This window comes from Passer montanus, unplaced genomic scaffold, assembly GCF_014805655.1.
Source record: "Passer montanus isolate IOZ18808 unplaced genomic scaffold, ASM1480565v1 scaffold9, whole genome shotgun sequence".
NCBI lineage: Eukaryota > Metazoa > Chordata > Aves > Passeriformes > Passeridae > Passer > Passer montanus.
The window spans coordinates 6,997,495-7,015,929 of record NW_024374367.1 but is presented as its reverse complement, the minus strand read 5'-3'; the positions used below and the strand labels follow the sequence as shown (position 1 = coordinate 7,015,929).

General features: G+C 40.9%; 1 protein-coding gene across 1 annotated transcript; it reads right to left on the bottom strand.

Annotated features, from left to right (window-relative positions):
* Positions 1-338: 338 nt before the first annotated feature.
* Positions 339-18,147, bottom strand: TXNRD3 (thioredoxin reductase 3). Its single transcript, XM_039734197.1, has 16 exons — positions 17,724-18,147; positions 12,334-12,394; positions 10,635-10,744; positions 10,339-10,452; positions 8,464-8,536; positions 7,383-7,502; positions 6,846-6,988; positions 5,313-5,428; positions 4,976-5,201; positions 4,667-4,759; positions 4,183-4,259; positions 3,483-3,639; positions 3,152-3,259; positions 2,164-2,259; positions 1,687-1,821; positions 339-1,555 (listed from the first exon to the last, which is right to left on the bottom strand). The coding sequence occupies exons 1-16, from the start codon at positions 18,000-18,002 to the stop codon at positions 1,493-1,495; spliced, it is 1,971 nt and encodes a 656-aa protein (XP_039590131.1). The 5' UTR covers positions 18,003-18,147; the 3' UTR covers positions 339-1,492.
* Positions 18,148-18,435: the final 288 nt, after the last annotated feature.

Below are 18,435 nucleotides of genomic sequence, written 5' to 3'. Positions count from 1 at the left end.
CTTGAACACCAGCAAGATTTGCTGCTAACACTGCCTAGATTCTACTGAGCACCTTTGAGCTGTGTTGCAGTTAAACAACACAAGGTACTCAATCTTCTGGAATATACAGAAATGGCTTCAAGTTTGAACTCGCCTAAGTTCAATTCTGTGTACCCAAACAGAAGCACATCTGATATCTTGAGCAAGCCCCCAGGGGTGACAAGACAACTTGTTTCTCCATTTAAAAGATTAGAATATGCACAAATCCACAGGGGTTTTAGTACTGTATGGGATACACAATGTAACTGAAGCCCAATAAAATCTCAGGCAACAGAAATCATGAGGTCAGACACCACAGAGTGTTGTATGCATTGTTTATTGAACTTCAAATTCCACGTAGGTAGGTCACAGATTAAATAGTTAAAAACTGGTTACTATCATACAATGTTCAGAACAGTCTTTCAAAACAGCTCTTGTGACAAAACTAAGAGCCAGATTCAAGCACAAATCCCCCAGGACAGAATGCTAGGGGTTGAAGAGAGCTTCAAAGTACTGACAGTACACAACACTACACAAAATTGCCCTGGGCTGCCACATGAATCAGAGCAGCTCTGTACACCCCCTTCTGCCTGCATGGGCAGGCACCTACTGTGTTAGTGGGACAGAGTCTGCTTCTCCAGGACTTCAGCATTCCACATAACAGCACAGATATAATTCTGGGTTCTGTGAGGTTTTAAATTACAGAGCTGAAACCAGATTTAAGCAAACTGACATGGTCTTGCACTTAACACTCTTTAGCCTTGACACACAAGACACCTACAAATCAAATTTTTATTTTGAAGACATGATGTCACCTGAGGTCAAAAAACTGTCAATGTGAGCAACAGAGGTGTCTTCAGTTACTTACTCTAAAGTTTTAGATTGGTTGGGATGGGAGACTAGTGCTTGAACTGCACTGCTCAACACTGCATCCTATTTATGCCATCTTGCCTCAACTGAACATACAATTAAGTATAACAAAATGCATCAAAAAGATAAATCAGTCAACTGTAAACTGTTGGCAAGAATCACTCAATTATATATTGGTCTTCTATTTCAAGCATTTGTACAAGACACTGGAACTAGAAGCATTAGCTTTAATTTGTGCAATTTAAGAATTTCCTTCAGGAGGAGTTCAGTCATCTGACTAGACAGGAGCCTCCCAGCCTTGCCTGGCAGCATCAGTCGCAGCTCACCTCACAAGAAGATTTTGAGCAACAACGTCAAGAAAGCACCGCAGTGCTAATCCAAGCAAGGTCAGGATTCACAGTCTGAGATTTCTCTGCTGCATTACTGCCCCATGTGCAACACAACTCGTGCTGAGGAAGCCTCTCGAAGGCACCACTCCCAGCTGCAGCACCTACAGTGGCACTGATGCAAACCTTCACACTGCTGCAAAGCAGTTGGATGTGTTAGAGCTTCCACAGGACCGAGAGTGCACAACATGGAAACATGTAAAGCAGCAGGTTTAACCTCAGCAGCCCTTCTGAGTGATGTCCTGCCCAGAAGATTTGGTAATATCCATTGTAGTGAACACCTGTAAGAGACCAAAAGAAGAGCTTATTTACTGTTGCCTGCACCATCATCCACATGGCTACTGATCTCCTCTTGGTAAAACTGCCTTCAAGAGCAGGTTTTGAATCAGGCTGTGCCTTCCCCCTTTCTTACCTCTGCACAAGTAGGGTGGATACCAATGGTTTCATCAAGTAATTCTTTGGTGAGACCACATTTGATTGCAGCAGCAAAACCTTGGGTAATTTCACCAGCATTGGGTCCAAGAACATGCAGTCCTATCACACGGTTCTGAGAACAGGTGAGAGAAAAATATGAGTCAGTACCAGGCAAAGTCTGACAAAAGCTCTAGTGTGTAACTCCCACTACACAAAAAATGTTACACAAGTAGGTCAACAGCACAGTCTTTAAGAAAAAAATGAACCACTTCAAACAAAGTAGTTCTGCAGTTCTTTCCACTTCAAGAATACCCTCAGCATAACCATCTTGCTACTTACATTGTCCTGTAAAAATGTTACACAAATAGGTCAATAGCACAGTCTTTAAGAAAGAAAAATAACCACTTCAAACAAAGTAGTTCTGTAGTTCTTTCCACTTCAAAAATACGCTCAGCATAACCATCTTGCTACTTACATTGTCCTGTTTATTGCAGATAATCTTTGCATAACAGGTATTGTTATCTCTGCCGGGCACTGTCCATTCAAGTGGCCAGAACAAGGTGTGATAAACCTGGGAGAAAAACAAGAAAAAGAGCATAAGAATTTCATTGATTCAGTCAGGCACAATTCTACTTTTTGGTATCTTTATAAATAGGTGGTTTGACATTTAACCCACTATATTCTTGTCTATAACAAATGAGACAAGAGAGTGATTTTTTTTTCCACTCAGTCCACAGAGTCCATCCTCCAAAACTCAGCAGAGGAAGACTTGACTCAAACCATGTAGCTCAGATTTAAATACTTGATAAAAACAACAAAAGCTACAATATACAGTAGTTGCAAATCAAACTTTCGGAAAGAGAAGTATGAAACTAATATCCAGTTACAATAAGTTTAAACCTATTATGCAAAACAGGTAACAGCAGAAACTCAATGTCAAGTGATTTTGAAAGATGTAAGGAATTAAACATAAGGCATGCAAGCAGCTTCAACATAACTCCTCAGGGATGTGCAGAAGCCAGAAATTACCATACAATGGGGAAGTTATCCCCAATACTCCTACAGATACATGTTAAGGTCAGCAAAAAATAAATTCACAATTCAAGTACAGCAAACCAGCAGAAAATAGTTCATCCCAGGAGTTTGGTACACTTCAGCAATAAAAGCCTTTAATTCATGACAATAAAAAACACTCCTACAGCTCTGCAACCTAAGTCTGGCCTCCTGAGGGCAAACGCTTCTCTCAGCCACCTGCAAATGGTTATGCACAATTCTAATGGGATCAAGTCCAGTCCTGGGTTTCTGTGAGTCCAGTACCTTGCTGGCCAGATGAAAACACGGCCACAACAGTTCTACCTGTCCAAACTTCTATTCTTGTTAACACTATTCTTTGAGACTAAAGCAGCAAAGCCCAAGAAAAACACCCTCAAGCTACAAGTTAATTAACTCTTGGGTGTTCTTACCTCCAAGTTTTGCTCTCCATATTCATCTATGGCTTTTTCTTCAGGATACCCACAGCTGCCATACTCTAAAGGGGTAAACACTGTTGTTGGTACATTGATATAGTCACACTAAAAATAAGAAAAAAATCATATTTAGATATGCAAGTTCTATACAGTACATAACAGAAAAAGTTATACAAGAATGTTTCTTCTTTTTTACAAAATACTCGCAGAGCCAACAGATAAGTGGATAAATTAACTCGTGTTACTGCAGTTTTGAGGCAAAAAGCATCTTATTGAGATACTTTAACTTATTGAGAAATAAGTTGAAGTTGTCTGCTTATAGCTTTACCTTTTTGGAACTACCCCCATACAGCCTTTGGGCCAGCAGTCTCCCTGCCTGAATGGCAACTGGAGTAAGTTCAAGCTTTCCCTCCAAGATATCCCCAATCGCATAAACGTAAGGCACATTGGTTTGTTCTTCATCATTTACTGGGACTTTCCCATTCCTGTAAAACAAACAGAAGTCCACAAAATTCAGCATCACAACTTTCCTCAGATCTCTGCAAAAAAACAGGGGAGAAACTCTATTCTAACTACTCAGCTCATTTCATTAAATATCTTTATGCCTTTTTTAGTTCAACTGCAAACTCTGCAGAGCATCAATCACCTCCAACTCTGACACACTGCTGAAGTCTGTATTCAGTGGGCCAGTTCAGACATGAACAACAGTGGCTGGCTGATGGCAGTCAAGCTACTCAGACATCTTTGCACTCACAGTCTTTCACCTGATTATTATACATCCCTGTGCTTTCAGCACAATGACCAACTAGTACGTATTTACTCAGAATAGTTGTTTTACAAAGTGCATACTGAAGAAATTAAGTTAATGGACAATTCTACTCAAATTCAGAACCAAAAAGTTTTCAAAGGTTCACATAATTGCCATACATAAGAGTGGGGAATTAGAAGACCATCAGTATCGTGAGCTATTTTTAGAGGTTAAAAATATCCTTGCACTCAGTGGTTTGAGGGAGTTCAGCAATACTCACTTCTCATTGATTTTGACACCGATTGTCTGTAAACCAATATTCCTGGTACATGCATCACGACCAATGGCTATCAAAACCTAAAGAAAACCCAAAATTAAATGCAATAACTTTACACAAGAGAAATGCATCATAAGATTCCCCTTGGTTTTTCAGTGAAAAAACTGAAGCATATGGAGAAAATTACTTCCAATTTGTTTTTTTCCAAAATTTGAAAGAGCTACCACAACTCTCATCCAGGTACAACTTGTTTTAGAGATGGAACAAACAGAAAAGCCAAAACAAAAAACAGAAACAACACTGTTTATAGGAACTAAACTCCAGGCTGACAGGGTTCAACTAGAGACAAAAACCGAATTTCCCCTTTTTTTTTCTGCCAGTAAATCACATGAACAACTTTTTAAGGAGGCGTTCCTTTCAAAAGAAAGTATTTCAATACTATTCATGTGCCTCAATAGCCATTTATTTCAAATCCAAACATGCTTACAGTGTTATATTCTTCTTCAAGGATTTCCGGTCCCTCAGTAGACTTTGCGGTCACTTTGAGTCTTCCTGGCATTCCTTGCTCCAGCTGCTCAACCTGTGCAAATTTTTGTAAGCTTAGAATGACCTGAAGCAGAGAGCTGACTTCCATTGTCATTCAAGCCTTGACCTACTAATCTATCATTAAGCAGTTAAAAAAGCTCAGTCTCATAAATCATTTATTTCTGCACAGAGCCAAAGCCTTCCCAGACAACACCTGCATTTTACATGTGCTGTTTAAAGTAATGATGTGTTAAGAGAAGAAAGCACTTGCCTGAACAGGTACAAACTTCCTGATGAACTTCACGCCGTGTGTTTCCATGTAGGCGCCGACTTTTTCTGCCATTTCTTGGTCAAAACCCCGCAGAAGGATGGAACGCACCATCACAGTGACATCCAGACCCAGGCCAGCCAGAAACCCTGCACACTCCAGAGCCACGTAGGAAGCACCCACAACCAGAGTCTTGCCAGGGCAGTAAGGCAGGGAGAAGAGGTCATCACTGAAAAGAGAAGACCTCTAAGTAAGTTACAAGGTCCTTCCAACACAAGCTTGTTTGTCTTGGCAAACACTAGAGCAGACAAGTTCAGTCTTTTGTGCATTTTCATCTCACCTGGTAATGCAGAATTCTTTATCTCCAGGGATACCTGGGTATCTTGGCCTTTCTCCTGTAGCCAGCACAAAAGTCTCTGCTGTGTGATAGGTTACTTGTCCTTTTCTGTTAGTTGCCTGTTGATGAAGACACAGTTAAGACACACATTCTCATATGCTTTAAGATAAAAATTATGTAATGCTTTCCTTAATTATTGTAGATATATTTAAAAATCAAGAATAAGCAGTTGGAAACAAGAACAAATGCATTTAGAGATGCCACAGAGGCCACTGAAGAACAACAGGTTTAAACAAGTGACTACCAGGCTCTTCTTCCATTAGAGCATTTAAAATCACTTACTCTTTGAATCCTGCCCATTTTAACTACTAAGTTAGATTGGATTATTCATAACAACTTGACTTCTGAGTTATAAAAAGCCACAACAAATTAGGACAACCCCTTTATCCTCACAATAAAAAGCCAATGTAATGCGAGGGACAGCATAACATGAATTAGTTCTTCAGCTAATGTAAAAAAAAAAAGTAATTAAAAAAAAGGTAACTAGTCACATAATTTCAGTTCAGAGGGCCTAAGACCCAACCTTGCATGAATTCTAACTAATTTGACCTCTAGAAACCCTTGGTCTTTGGAAATTTCATCTTGCCAATGCATCTTTCCCAGAATCTGACCTTCATTCTTGCTCCTTGTTAGTTTTCCATCACAAATGAAGGGAAACATTTTCCCCATTGAGTCAACAGGTAATTCAGGTTGGAAGAGATCTCAGGAGGTCATCTAGTCCAGCCTGCTGCTGAGGAGTCTCTCTGTTCTACTTCATTTATTGATTAAGGACACTTCAGTGGCTTGGACACTTGAACAGGTGGTACACAAGGTAAATTGAATTTACTATTATCTTTCAGTGCCGAGCTCTTGGTTTAAAACACAAGGACTTCAGCCTGGATATTGCAAACAGACAATTACACTCACTGAGTGCAACTGCTGCCTTCAATATGCACTTGTAGGTTAACCTTGCTTCAGTATGTTCACTTATAGCAAGATTGGCAGAACAAGCTTTGTCTTGCAAAACTGACACTTTAATTTGTATGCTGATACAGCACAAGGTTCTAGCAGAGCTCTTATGCAAGTGCTTAATCTAAATTTAATTTCAATAGTTTTTTATGCTTTAGTATGAGGATTTTCCAAGTTGCAAAAATCACAGATCTAGAGTTTCCTTTCTTTTCCCCCCTCCTCACTCAGGCTGCTGAAATCAGTCATAAAGGTAGAAACTGAGAGCACCTTCCTCTATTCTTACAAGACACAGGGTTACACATATCCACATCACTCTTACAGAACCAGGTTTGCAAACACTGTAGCAGATACTAAAGTGTGATAATTATTTTAATCAGTAACTTCACAAATGAGTTCTTAACTTCAGCTGACCTAACTTGACAATGTTAAGATGAAGCCTTTTTGGTGCTGAATTTTATAAGCCAGAAACTCATGTTTCTTGAACATGAGTTTTCCATCCCAACTAAGTATTTTAAATGGAGGGTATACCTTGATTTTGTGTGGTTCCACGAATTCTCCATAAGAATTGAGGTATGTCACAGACTTCTCTCTCAAAGACACTCGATAGCCCCAGTTTAGAGAACCAATGTAGTTCTGAATTGCTTCTACCATGGTCTCCCAGTTGTGTTTAACTGAAACAAGACAGTAATTTCATCTTTAAGGAAATAAAAGTGCAATGTGGCCCTTAAGAAAAACTTATTCATTGTACATCATGCTAAAAAAACATCATTATCAGTAATGAGGATATATATTAAGGTCTTGGTCTACCATGTTAATATTTATGTGACTTGTTCCTATCTGAACTAAGCCCATTCTAGAAGTTCTGTCATTTATTTCAGTTCATACAGTGAAGCACAATTAACTTTCAACCCCAAAGGTTTCTATGACTCAAGGAGGACACCTTCTGATTCACCTAAGATAAGTACAGAACTCTGCCTCTAATTTATTAAGTCTAAAGACAAGAACAGTGTTGAGTTCAGCATCTCATCTGTACAGTCTTGGTCTTCCCTCTGTGTTCATACCAACCTTGTTCTTCATACTGCCACCCATACTTCCTTGAATCTTGGAGTGCCTGACCCAGAAGTGCTGCTTGATGCATCAGCTTCTTGGGAATGCAACCTACATTTACACACGTGCCACCAAGTCCTAAGATGGAAAGAATCATATTATTGCTTCCATGAATGGGATTTACACTTTTCCTGACACATACTTTGTATAATCACTCATATCACTCAGGGAGCTTTGCTACAGTCACACCAGTACATTATTTCCATGAATGGGATTTATGCTTACCCTATCACATACTTTATATAATCACTCATATCACTCAGGGAGCTTTGCTACAGTCACACCAGTAACATAAAATGTCTATTGCAAGGGAAATTATAAAATACAATGAACACACTAAGCTTGTATTTGGTTTAAGGTGTTATTAGATTCACTGACCCAAAGACAGGCACAGCATGTCAAACACAGAACCTGGTTACTTACTCCACAAGGCTTCAGATTTTAGTCAGCTTGTCAAGTAAGCCAGGCAAAAAGCCCAGAGTTTCTACAATTTAGTATGATCTATTATGTAGTGTTTTAAATATGCCTGTGTTTGAAATACTATCTACAAGAGCACATTCATTTCTTGACTCAACAGAAGTTTCATTGAAATCTTTTACTCATTCTCAGCTGCCAGTCACTAATGAGGTCAGCCAGTAGCTGTCCCTAATTAGGAAAAGGTGAGACATAAACAGCAAAGGAGTCACTGTTCTAAAGGGATCCTATCAGTTGTCTACAATATAGAATTGGATGAAGTAAAAGGCAAAATATCCCCACAAACATTAGAATGTGAACATGCATGCAGACACTACCACACATGGTTTGAAAGTGATCAAAGCTAGAAGAACTTTTGACAGAGAACAGAGTTAGCAATGCTCAAAACAGAAATAACCATCCAACCAGAAAAGCAGCATGCCAGGCAAATAACTCTTGTTATCTGTGTACCAGAATTACTGGAATTTAGCCTCAATTCCTAAGAACACAAATCCATAATATGTAACAACTCAGTATGTATCACTGGTACTCAAACATCATCAAATACAAGTTTAAAAAAGCTCACCCCATGAGGTTCCAAGAGGTGTTGGAACAACATAATCTAAAACCATTACTTTCTTTCCCAAGGCAGCAGCTTCCTAAAAAGAGTGGAGAAGACCAGTCAGCATTACTGAACCAAGCAATCCTGTGCACTCATTCATGGTCATGATACATTTAGCACTAATAGAAGGCTTCTTTACTTCCTTCACCAGTTAGTCATTAACATACATGATTCTTCTGTCTCCTTCTCAAGACAAAAACTGAAATCCCTCAAGAACTGACTTTTTTCCAAACTCTGAATAGTTCCCTGCATGTTCAATGCTGCATCCAGATCATCCTATGCTGTCAAAAGCCATGATCTGAAAATGGTATGAGATGGGCTCAGCAGCCTATGATTCTCTTCTACCTCACCTAAAGAACTATTTTATGCTGTTAGCTCTGCTTTTCTTTCAGAAGGACACAACTGACTTGGCATGTTCACGCATGGAAAAGAAGGTGACACACTGGAGACATTTCAGTGGAGCACCACCATGATGTTCAAGGGGCTGGAGTACACCCCCTATAAGAAGGCCAAGGGAATTTGACACATTCAGCCTGGAGAACAACTGAATTTGGAGGGGACACAGGAGCAACTTTCCAGTACCTATGAGAAGTACATCAAGATGACTGTGCCAGGCTCTTCACAGTGGCCAAGTAGCAAAGGGACAAAAGACATTGGCTTTAAGTTGAAACAAAAGACTCACACTGGATATAAAGAACTTTCACACCATGAGGACAACCAAACAGGTTTCCCAGAAAGGCTGTGCCATCTCCACCCCTGGCTTATTTCAAATGAATGAGATCCTGCACAATCCTGTGTGACTTCACAGTTGACCTTGCTTGGAGCAAGGAGCTTACATTAGATATTCTTCTCATAAGCCTATTCCTCTATCCAAGAAATTACCAGGTACACATTGTTTGATTTTTCAAGCACTTAAATCAAATCTCTAGGTGCCTCAAATCTATTCAAGAACTTCTGCACATCAACTGCAATCCTGGCTAAAACAAGGTTTAGCTGGCTGTCTTATATTTCGTGAATACTACTCTGAACAATTTGGCAATTAGCACCAAGTTTACAACTGATGTCCCAGAAGGTACTGTGAGGAAAGATCTGAACATTCTGAAAATACACAACTGGCCAACTGAAGAATTCCAGTGCCAGCTCCTCCTGCCTGCTTTGTATTTTCCAATGAAGGTTGCATGCTTGGCTGTATAGTTCAGCAGTTGCCAAGGCTGTGAGAAGAGCCTCACCCTGCCCAAGACAAACTGACAGTTAAGGATCCCTGGCTGAGAAATGGGAGTGCATCCAAATCCCTTGGGAAGCAGACAAAACTGAATCTGGACCTTAGGTCCTGAGGCACTCTGAACAACAGCTAATTGTGTAAGGGCTACACAATCTCAGTTTTCCTTTCTGAGAAAGCACCTAAAAAGGGAACTCAAGAGTGAAGCAGCTCCTTGAAGGGAACTGCTGGAACCTCTTAATTTTACATGACTGGTGATACTGAATCCTAAACTGTCAAAAGGCTTCAAGAGCAGCCCTTAAGTTTTCTAGATGACTGTTTGGAAGCACCTGTGTATTACACATGCAGAAAAGATTGTTAAAAAGCATTTGGTTCCACCCTCAGCCAGAAAACTAAAACCTATTATTAGGATCAAGAACTGAATAGACAATGGCTAGAAACTGGTCCCTTTATCCCCTGAGTAAGCATATTACTAGACCACTATTGGTTCATTAATTAACAAGATGAACAGTAATACTCATCAAAATATAGACTCTTACACCAACATAATTAATAGAGAGATTAACTTTTGAATAAGTTTTCCATTCCACCCATTCTTTAATGTCATTTTCACATCCTACCTTAGAACATGCAAGTCCACCTGAGCCACCACCAATAATAATGAGATCATATTCATAGGGTTCTGTAATTTGGTTATCCCCAAGGAGTTTCTGCAGTGATCCATCCTTATAAGCCTGGGAGAGCAAAAGAAATAAGTAATCAAATTAGCACACACGTTTCTGAGTAAACAACTGATAACATTGGCTCATGTGACCAATGTCACCCAGTCTGCTGTGTCACACAAAATGTAACTACAATCAAACAGCAAAATCCCTCAGTCTTGTCTGCTTCCAGCTGATTTTTAAAGCCAAGTTACCTGAAATGTTGCATCACAGCCACCAATGTGAGTTCCATTCACAAATACATTAGGCACTGTCCTCTGGTTGGTCAGCTCTGCCAATACTTGCTGAATACTGGCTCCATCATCTAAGAATAAAAGAAATGTGTACATTTTAAACAGATTCCAGGAGGAGATTTTAGAACAATCTGAAGTATTAAAGGTTTGGACGGTGATACACTGTAGGCCTGCCAAGACAACAATTTTATTATAAACCTTCCATTTGCAGGTTTCCTGGACATAAGCAAGTCTTCAGAAACTACTTCTCAAAGGAGTATTTAATTCTTAAATACAGAAATTAAATTGGTATTTCAAGCCACAATTCTACAGAATGGAGTAATGCTGAAGTAGTAAGAGTTTAGTAAGGATTCTTATCTCTTACAGTGTCACATTTGTTGCTGCAAAGTACAGTGTTCACTACACAAAAATTCTTTTCCAGCTATCACAGAAGATCACACAGACACCTTTTCTTCCATGAGAACTGTCTTATTTTGGAGTATGTTCTGTGCACAGGAACATAATTTTGCCCAGCAGCTTTGGATTATGAGACAATGGTAAGGGAAGTATGAACATGCTTTTCTACTTACCCTAAAGCTACCTTCCTCCTTTTTCTACCCACCACATTGTCAGAAACTTTATAGTTTTAAAATTATCATTGCTTGACCTCATCTGCCATCTGAATCATCAGCACCTACACACAGGCTCAATTTGGATCTCTCAGCAGTAAATGTGGGAATGGCGATTTACAGTAATCACTTGGACTAAAATCTTTTTATTTCAAGATTGTATCTACTAAGTATCCGAAATCAGAGCAACTGCAAGGGAAATATATTATTAATTAGAAGTAATTCCAGGAAAAAAAAAAGGCTGTGCATTGTATTTTACATATCTTGGGCTATAATTAATTCACAGTATGACAACTTGAATAAGAAGCAAAAGTAACTAAGAAGAGATGAATAGCAACATTTCTCCCAAACAATGTTTAGGCAAAAACAAACTTCAAAAAGGCATTATAACTTTGAAAAAAAATTGGAAGTTTAACTTTTGTGCAGAAAAAAATAATAGACACTCAACAGTTTACCAAAAGTACACTTAAGACCTCAGTAAGAACCATATAAGGAACTATTTGTTCCTAAAGCTACATTAAAAGCTACATGCATTATGTCCATATACACATAAGGCATTGCAAATGTCCTAAAACTAAAGCAGCTTGGGCTTCAAGGAAAAAAACCAACTTGAAGCCAGCAGCAGCCAAGTTACTGGAATTTACCCTTCCTTCCAGTGACTCAGCACTTTCCCCAAAGAAGGTCACCAATAGACCAAGTCAAACATTAACAATTCATCTGAAGCCACAAGAGAATCAGGAGTAGGAAAAAAAATTACAGACTTATTCCCCAGAAGTCATAGTTCCTTGTACAGAAATCAGATCTCACATTCTCCATCACCGGATGGTTTTTATAATCAAAGCCTTCAATTACATTAAAAACACATCCTGTACAAAAACCACATTGAAACCTAACTGCCTTTATCTCTACATATAATAAAATGTATTTTAATTGTTTCACATTTAATTCATAATTAATTCAAGACAGCTTAAGGAATCATGCAGCTTAAGGAACCACTCATTTTTAGTTACATTAAGCAGCAGCATGTGATACATTTTTCTTCTCCTACTCACCAGTTACATCCAGTTCCAGAGCATAGTACTCCACACGCAGGGAGCGGAAGAGTTCCTTCACCTGCAACAGGAACAGACACCATGGCAGTGCAAAGGTTTCTCAGCTCAGGGCACAGCTTCCCTGCTGGACACACACAGGACACCTCTAGGGCTCAGCTCCTGTCTCTGAGGCACAGGCTCCACACAGCTTTGGCAGTTTGGTTCTGTGTTTTGTGTGTTCCTCACTTAAAGCCAGAGCATTTCACCTTCCAGTACAAGTCCTGTTACCTTAAGAAAAAGCTTCTAGATACAATTTGCTTAGCTGCTGACTTCTCCACCCATGATATAACAAAAGCCATGGAAGACCAAAACAAAACACCGAAGGAAAAATGGGAGTAGAGAATAATAAGCAAAACAAAATCCTGTCAAGGAAATAAATAAAACAAAAGCTACAGAAGGAAAGAGCACATTCCAAATGTATTCAGCACTCAGCTGGGTGTTTTTTTAACCTCAGTTCTGGATGGACAAAGTGTACTATTACCTGATTCAAATCAGGCACCTTTTAGAAACAACATTTCTACAGTAACATTTTTTTGTGAAGTTAGCCGGTGTAAACAGCTCGAGCAAGAATCACTGAATGTCAGTGGGATGGATCCACTTGCCAGCATGGAGTCTGAACAGCTTTCTGATGAACATCAAATTTACTGACAGAGCTTCATTAAGAGCATGTTGAGTCCCATCTAGTAAGTTTAAAGATGTCTAACACATGAGGAATAAAATGTTTTTAATATTGCTGTGATTCACACTGTTACTATACTGAATACTGAGTATCCCAGTGTTTTCTGATAGTTTCAGCTTTATGCAGACAAACAAGATTTTGTATTCTGTACCAGCTACAAATTAAGTTTCTTAGCACATCATATATGAACCGTAACATTCAGAAAAAAAAGCTTTGCCTCTGTAACTGATTATATCAGTTCTACAGTTTTAGAATAGTGGAAGTTCTAAGGGACCTTTTCAGGCCATCTGCATGAACTCCCTGCTCAAAGCAGAGCCAAATGTGAAGGCTGATAACATTGCTCAAGCACCGTCCTTTCACTTGGAACACCCAAGAGGGGCAGAGACACCAGAACTTCCCTGGGCTGGCTCAACATTTGACCATCCTCACAGTAAAGAACTTCCATTTTATCCCACTGGAGTGTCTGTCATTGCAACTCATGTTTGCTGGTTCTTCTCCTTTCACTCTACAACTTCAACAACAGTCTGGTTGTCTTCCCACTTGTCAGCTGAAGGCAGCAACTAAAACCCCTGGCCAGCCTTATCAAGGTTCAACAAACTGAGCTCCTCCTTCACACATTCACTGTGTGTGATACTCCAGCCCTCTAAGCAGCTATAGATGATCCTTGAAATTTTTTTTGTCCTAAGCTCACCATTACCTCCAGGCTGGCTCCCTGGAATGATTACAGCTACAGGCGGAATGAAAGGGAAACAGCAGTGGAACCACTCCAGACCTCCTGCTCTGCATCTGCTGCTACGAATCTCAAAGTAAATGCCATGCACGATCCAAAATGCAAAGCTTAAAGTGACTGCTACTAGGAAGTGTTAAGAATGCAAAGGCAAATCAGAAAATTAGCTGCTTGGCTGCTGGTTTAGTTTGCAGCAAAGCAGGTAACAGGCAAGCGTTCATTAGTTTTTGTTTTCTTTTTAAAAAAAAAATCTGCCAAAACATTGCAACAGCAGCTGGCAGGAAGGACAGGACACTACATTACTAAACCAAGAAAGACTACACTCAAGAAAGGACAGATTTAAGGCATTTAGAGCACCTTTATTCTCTACTGAAGGTACTCAGTAGAAAGAACAAAAATCAGACAAATGCCAGCATCGTAATTAGACATAACTATTGCACTTCGCACTTATGAACAAATCATACTTGTGTTGTGCTAATGAAACTGGAGGAAGGATCACAGCAAGCACATGAGCAGTTACAAAATCTTCAATGCAGGCAAGAGATAATAGATGACTTTGGTTTGGAGAAGGAAATGATTAGGAGGAGTAGAAAGATAACACACTAATCATGACTAATATCAAGATAAGCTGAACAGGAAATGATTTCTCAGAAATACTCACTGGGGCACTCAGCAATAACTGCATTTACCAGAAAACAACTTTGAAATGAAAAGGAAGTAAAACTCCCTAGGGAACACCACCAGAAAACTTACTGCTATCTGGCACTGTAAAAGCCAAAATTAAAATGAGATCAAATGAGTTATTAGATCAACTAATGAAAAAGAAAATCCACTGAGAACTCTGAACTCAATAAAACTAATACCTACTCAGGTCACAAAATTCCTGTGTCACACACACACCCCACTGGAAACTTCAGCAGTGCACTGGGAGATTTTCTTACTTCTAGCCCAAAGACACAACTATATTTCTCCAAATGTCTGGGATAGGACACAAGGCTGCAGTCACTGATAAACCATTTACTTCCCTTCTCACCAATGCAATGGCCTCAGTTACCTACTAAACCCTTTCAGTTTTCACAAAAAATGATGGACTGGAAACACTTCCAAACGTTATTAAACAATAGATAATTCCTCTGAAACCAAGAAATTAGTCTAACTTTAGGAAATGCTTTCCAGAGATGCCTTCTGTCACTAAGGAAGCTAAGCAGCTTTGAGATAAGCTTCATATCATAAAATAATAATGGTCTGTCCTAGGTCTGCTTTCTCAAGTATTAGCTAACACTTCATAATAGTACAGCTGAATTGGCCAGAACCCCCTGAGGACAGAGAATGTAATCTGTAATAGCATAAAATATAACTAAAATAACCAGTAACTTTATGCAATCACAGCTGGTGCTCTTAAAGTATCAACATATCACAGTGTTCAGCCTTGCCATTTTTTCCATGCTAAAAAACTATGTTTTCTTTATGCATTTCTGTCTTATTATCTTTTCTGATGGCTAAGAAATTGAAGAAGCAGCCAAGTTAAATTATGACAAGGAAGTAATTCCACCACCACCCCCTCTCCACCACTGCCCTGTTAAAGCAGTTGAACAACAAATTGCATTTGCAGAAGAACAACAGCACAATTGTCAAGTCATGCTATTAGCTAACCTGAATAAATTCCCTAAGTGAATTAGGTAGGTGATTGTATTTGCAGTTGTGTTTCCAAAGAAAAGTGCAATCTCAATTTTCTTCTAGCATGGCTACCTCCACTTGAAATAGAGAATTCTTTCCACCCCCAAATTAGGTACTTTCAGAGCATGAGCACTAAACAATTTTTAAGTTAATCCTACAAAAAGCACACTGCTAACAACCATCCACAGTGAAAGACAATACAATGCACACTGTTCATATCTAAGAACTCAGAACTATGTGATTACAGTCTAAGTACCCAAGCTGTAACTACACTTCCAAATTATATTCACTTCATTAATTCTATAGACTTGATCACCTAACAAGAATCCTGCATTATCCATTGTTTTCCCATTCTTTTCACTAATTTCTAAGTCTTTGGTAAGAGGGATTGTTAATACCCTTAGTGCTACAGATATTCCTCTGTTTTATCACTTGATGTCTGATGTGAGGCTTCCTTCCTCCATAAACTTTCTTCTTTTAATTCTCTGTCTGCAATCTATACCTCTTCTCCACATTTTCTTTGTTGTATTACCTTTCTGTTCTGTTCCAAGCAGAAAAATGAGCCAAGGAAATTTGCCTACCAGGCCAGTCACCTCTTCTTTCCCCAGCCCTACTTATTACCTGTTTCTTCACAAAAATTCACACAGCATTTTTCAACTTCCCCTCCTAGAAAGGGCCATGACAAAGGGTCCTCCTACTCCCTGTGTTCATTCTTCCCCTTTGCAAGACAAGAAGGATAATATTCCTAATATTCCTCATATCTGATTGCTTCCCTGAAGCAAACAATCTGCCTAATGGAGAAGCTATGAACAAATGCATGAAACAACAACCTGGAATTTAATACTGGACTACAATCTCTTTTCTCCCCTTCTTGCCTTAGTCTAGAGCCGCTGCAACACCACAAACAGGTGAAGGAAAAAGGCAGAAGGCTTAAAAAGTTACAGTGCCATCATGTGATCTCAAACCCACTGAACTGAGTGCCATGAGCATCAGCATTTACAATCACAAGCACTAAAAGCACACAGGGGAACAATGACAGGCATGATGAGTATTTCTCAAAGGGCAACTCTGGAGTCCTCAAGAAATTATTTCTCCTCAGCAGAAGATAACACTTGTCAACTGGACTAGGCAGGAGCAAGACTCCAACTCTTCATTTACCAAAACTTTGAGTAAGTTGTTAAGAAAGTAACACAGAACACACAACTCAAATCTATCTGCCAAAAGGTTTTTAGACAGAAGGCACTGGTTTGGTTGATCCTCCCAAACACAAAAGCTTCCTTTCTCAAAACCTCATTTAAGTTGCAAGTGAGATAGGATATATTCAGTTAAGTTTTGTGCAAGGGGGTCATAATATCTCTTCCCTCCCCAGAATTTCCAAAATTAAACCTAACCCAGAAATGTGAGAGTTCTGAGTATTTTCCTGGTTATCACTTCTATTGAAGAACACCAAGACTTGATCCAACAGTTCCAATTATCTTCTTCCACCATGGCCCTATCAAATATGGAAGTGCAAGGTTTAAATAAAATTTCATAACATACTTTTGTAACTAGCCACGAAACCCAAGGTCCACAAACCCTCAGGTCCTGTGTGGACTATGACCCGTTTGCTGGTATCATAAAATTCTAATGAAGGCCCCGAGTTTTTTAATGAGTTTGGCTTACTAGTTATAGCCAGCCTGTAACACTGATGTACAGGCTTTAGGGCTAAAAAGAGTAGAGCTAAAAACATATTTTTCTCTAAACATCACAATCAACCAAGAGCGCTTTTCTCTTCTTTTCAACACACGCTGCGACCAAGATGTAAAATTTACACACTTGTTATGGAGTCAACCTTCTCCAAATTTAGACAGGGCAGAAAACTTAACTCATCCCTTTGTCCAAGCTGAACACCAGTGTGGTACCCAAATTCCCAGCGAGAACGGAACACAGCTTCGAGCAGCTGTAGAGCTGCAGGAACAAGCACACTGTGCAGAACTTGCCACACATCCGAATCCCACCGTGGCAAAGCGAAAGAACTACCACGAACACCACGGATCCAAGTGGAAAGTGGTTTTCCAGGGCTGGCACGTGCTGCTGGAGCGGGATGGACACAGCGCCGCTTCGGTACGCTCCGAAGGTGCCTCTGCCGCTCCCTCAGCCCCGCTCCCCCGCGCGCTGCCCGGGCCCGGCGGGCGCCCTCGGGGCACGGGCTGCCCGTGCATCCCCCGAGGGGAGGGCCCGCGGGGCACCGCGCCGAGCGGGCTCCCACCGCCACCGCCACCGCCTCACCTTGTTGCAGTAGGGGCAGTAGCTCTTGCTGAAGATCATGACGCGGTGCGAGGCGATGAGGGTCCGCACGCGGAGCTTCAGCCCGTCCCAGTCCGGGAGCCGGGTCTGCCCCGGCGGCGGCGCCATGGCGGTAGCGGCACCGACGCCTTCCCCGCGGCGGCCGCGCTGACCCTCAGCCGCGCCCGCCCCTTCCGCAGCGGGCAGCATGACGAGCCGGGCCGGCCTACTCGGAGCGAGCGAGGGGGGACAGCATGCCAAGGAGGGCTCTTCACCCTGCATTTCAGCCACAAGCGCTATGAATCATTATAAAATAATAAAACGTACTTTATGCCAGAGGCAGAAGTGTCACTATCAGCCTAAAAGCTACGTAGAGAAGGACAAACTTGCGTTGTTTATGCCTCTCTCCCCTCTGCGAGGAGGCGTGAAATGAGCCAAGAGGAGGCCGGCGAGAGCGCGCATGAGCGGCTGGCGGGCGGGCAGGACGCGGGGCGGTGCCGGGTGGCGCCGCCTCAGCGCCGCCTCAGCGCCGCCTCAGCGCCCGGGGCTGGGAGGGCGGATAGTGCCGGGCAGGGCGGGCGGAGCAGGGGGTGGCGTGGGGGTTGTTCTTTCCCCCCTCACAGACCGCCCGCGATTGCCCCGGCCTGGAGCGATCGGCCGAAGTCCCGGGTTCGACGGGGGCTGGTGTGGGGGTTGTTCTTTCCCCCCCGCGATT

Bases quoted from the DNA above. Each gene is read 5' to 3' on its own strand.
- TXNRD3 (XM_039734197.1), bottom strand. From the start codon at position 18,002: ATGCAGGGTGAAGAGCCCTCCTTGGCATGCTGTCCCCCCTCGCTCGCT. The intron at 10,745-12,333 runs GTGAGTAGGAGA...TTTTATTCTTAG, and splicing joins TCTGGAACTGGATGTAACTG to ATGATGGAGCCAGTATTCAG. The intron at 5,429-6,845 runs GTATACCCTCCA...CTTCATCAACAG, and splicing joins TGGAACCACACAAAATCAAG to GCAACTAACAGAAAAGGACA.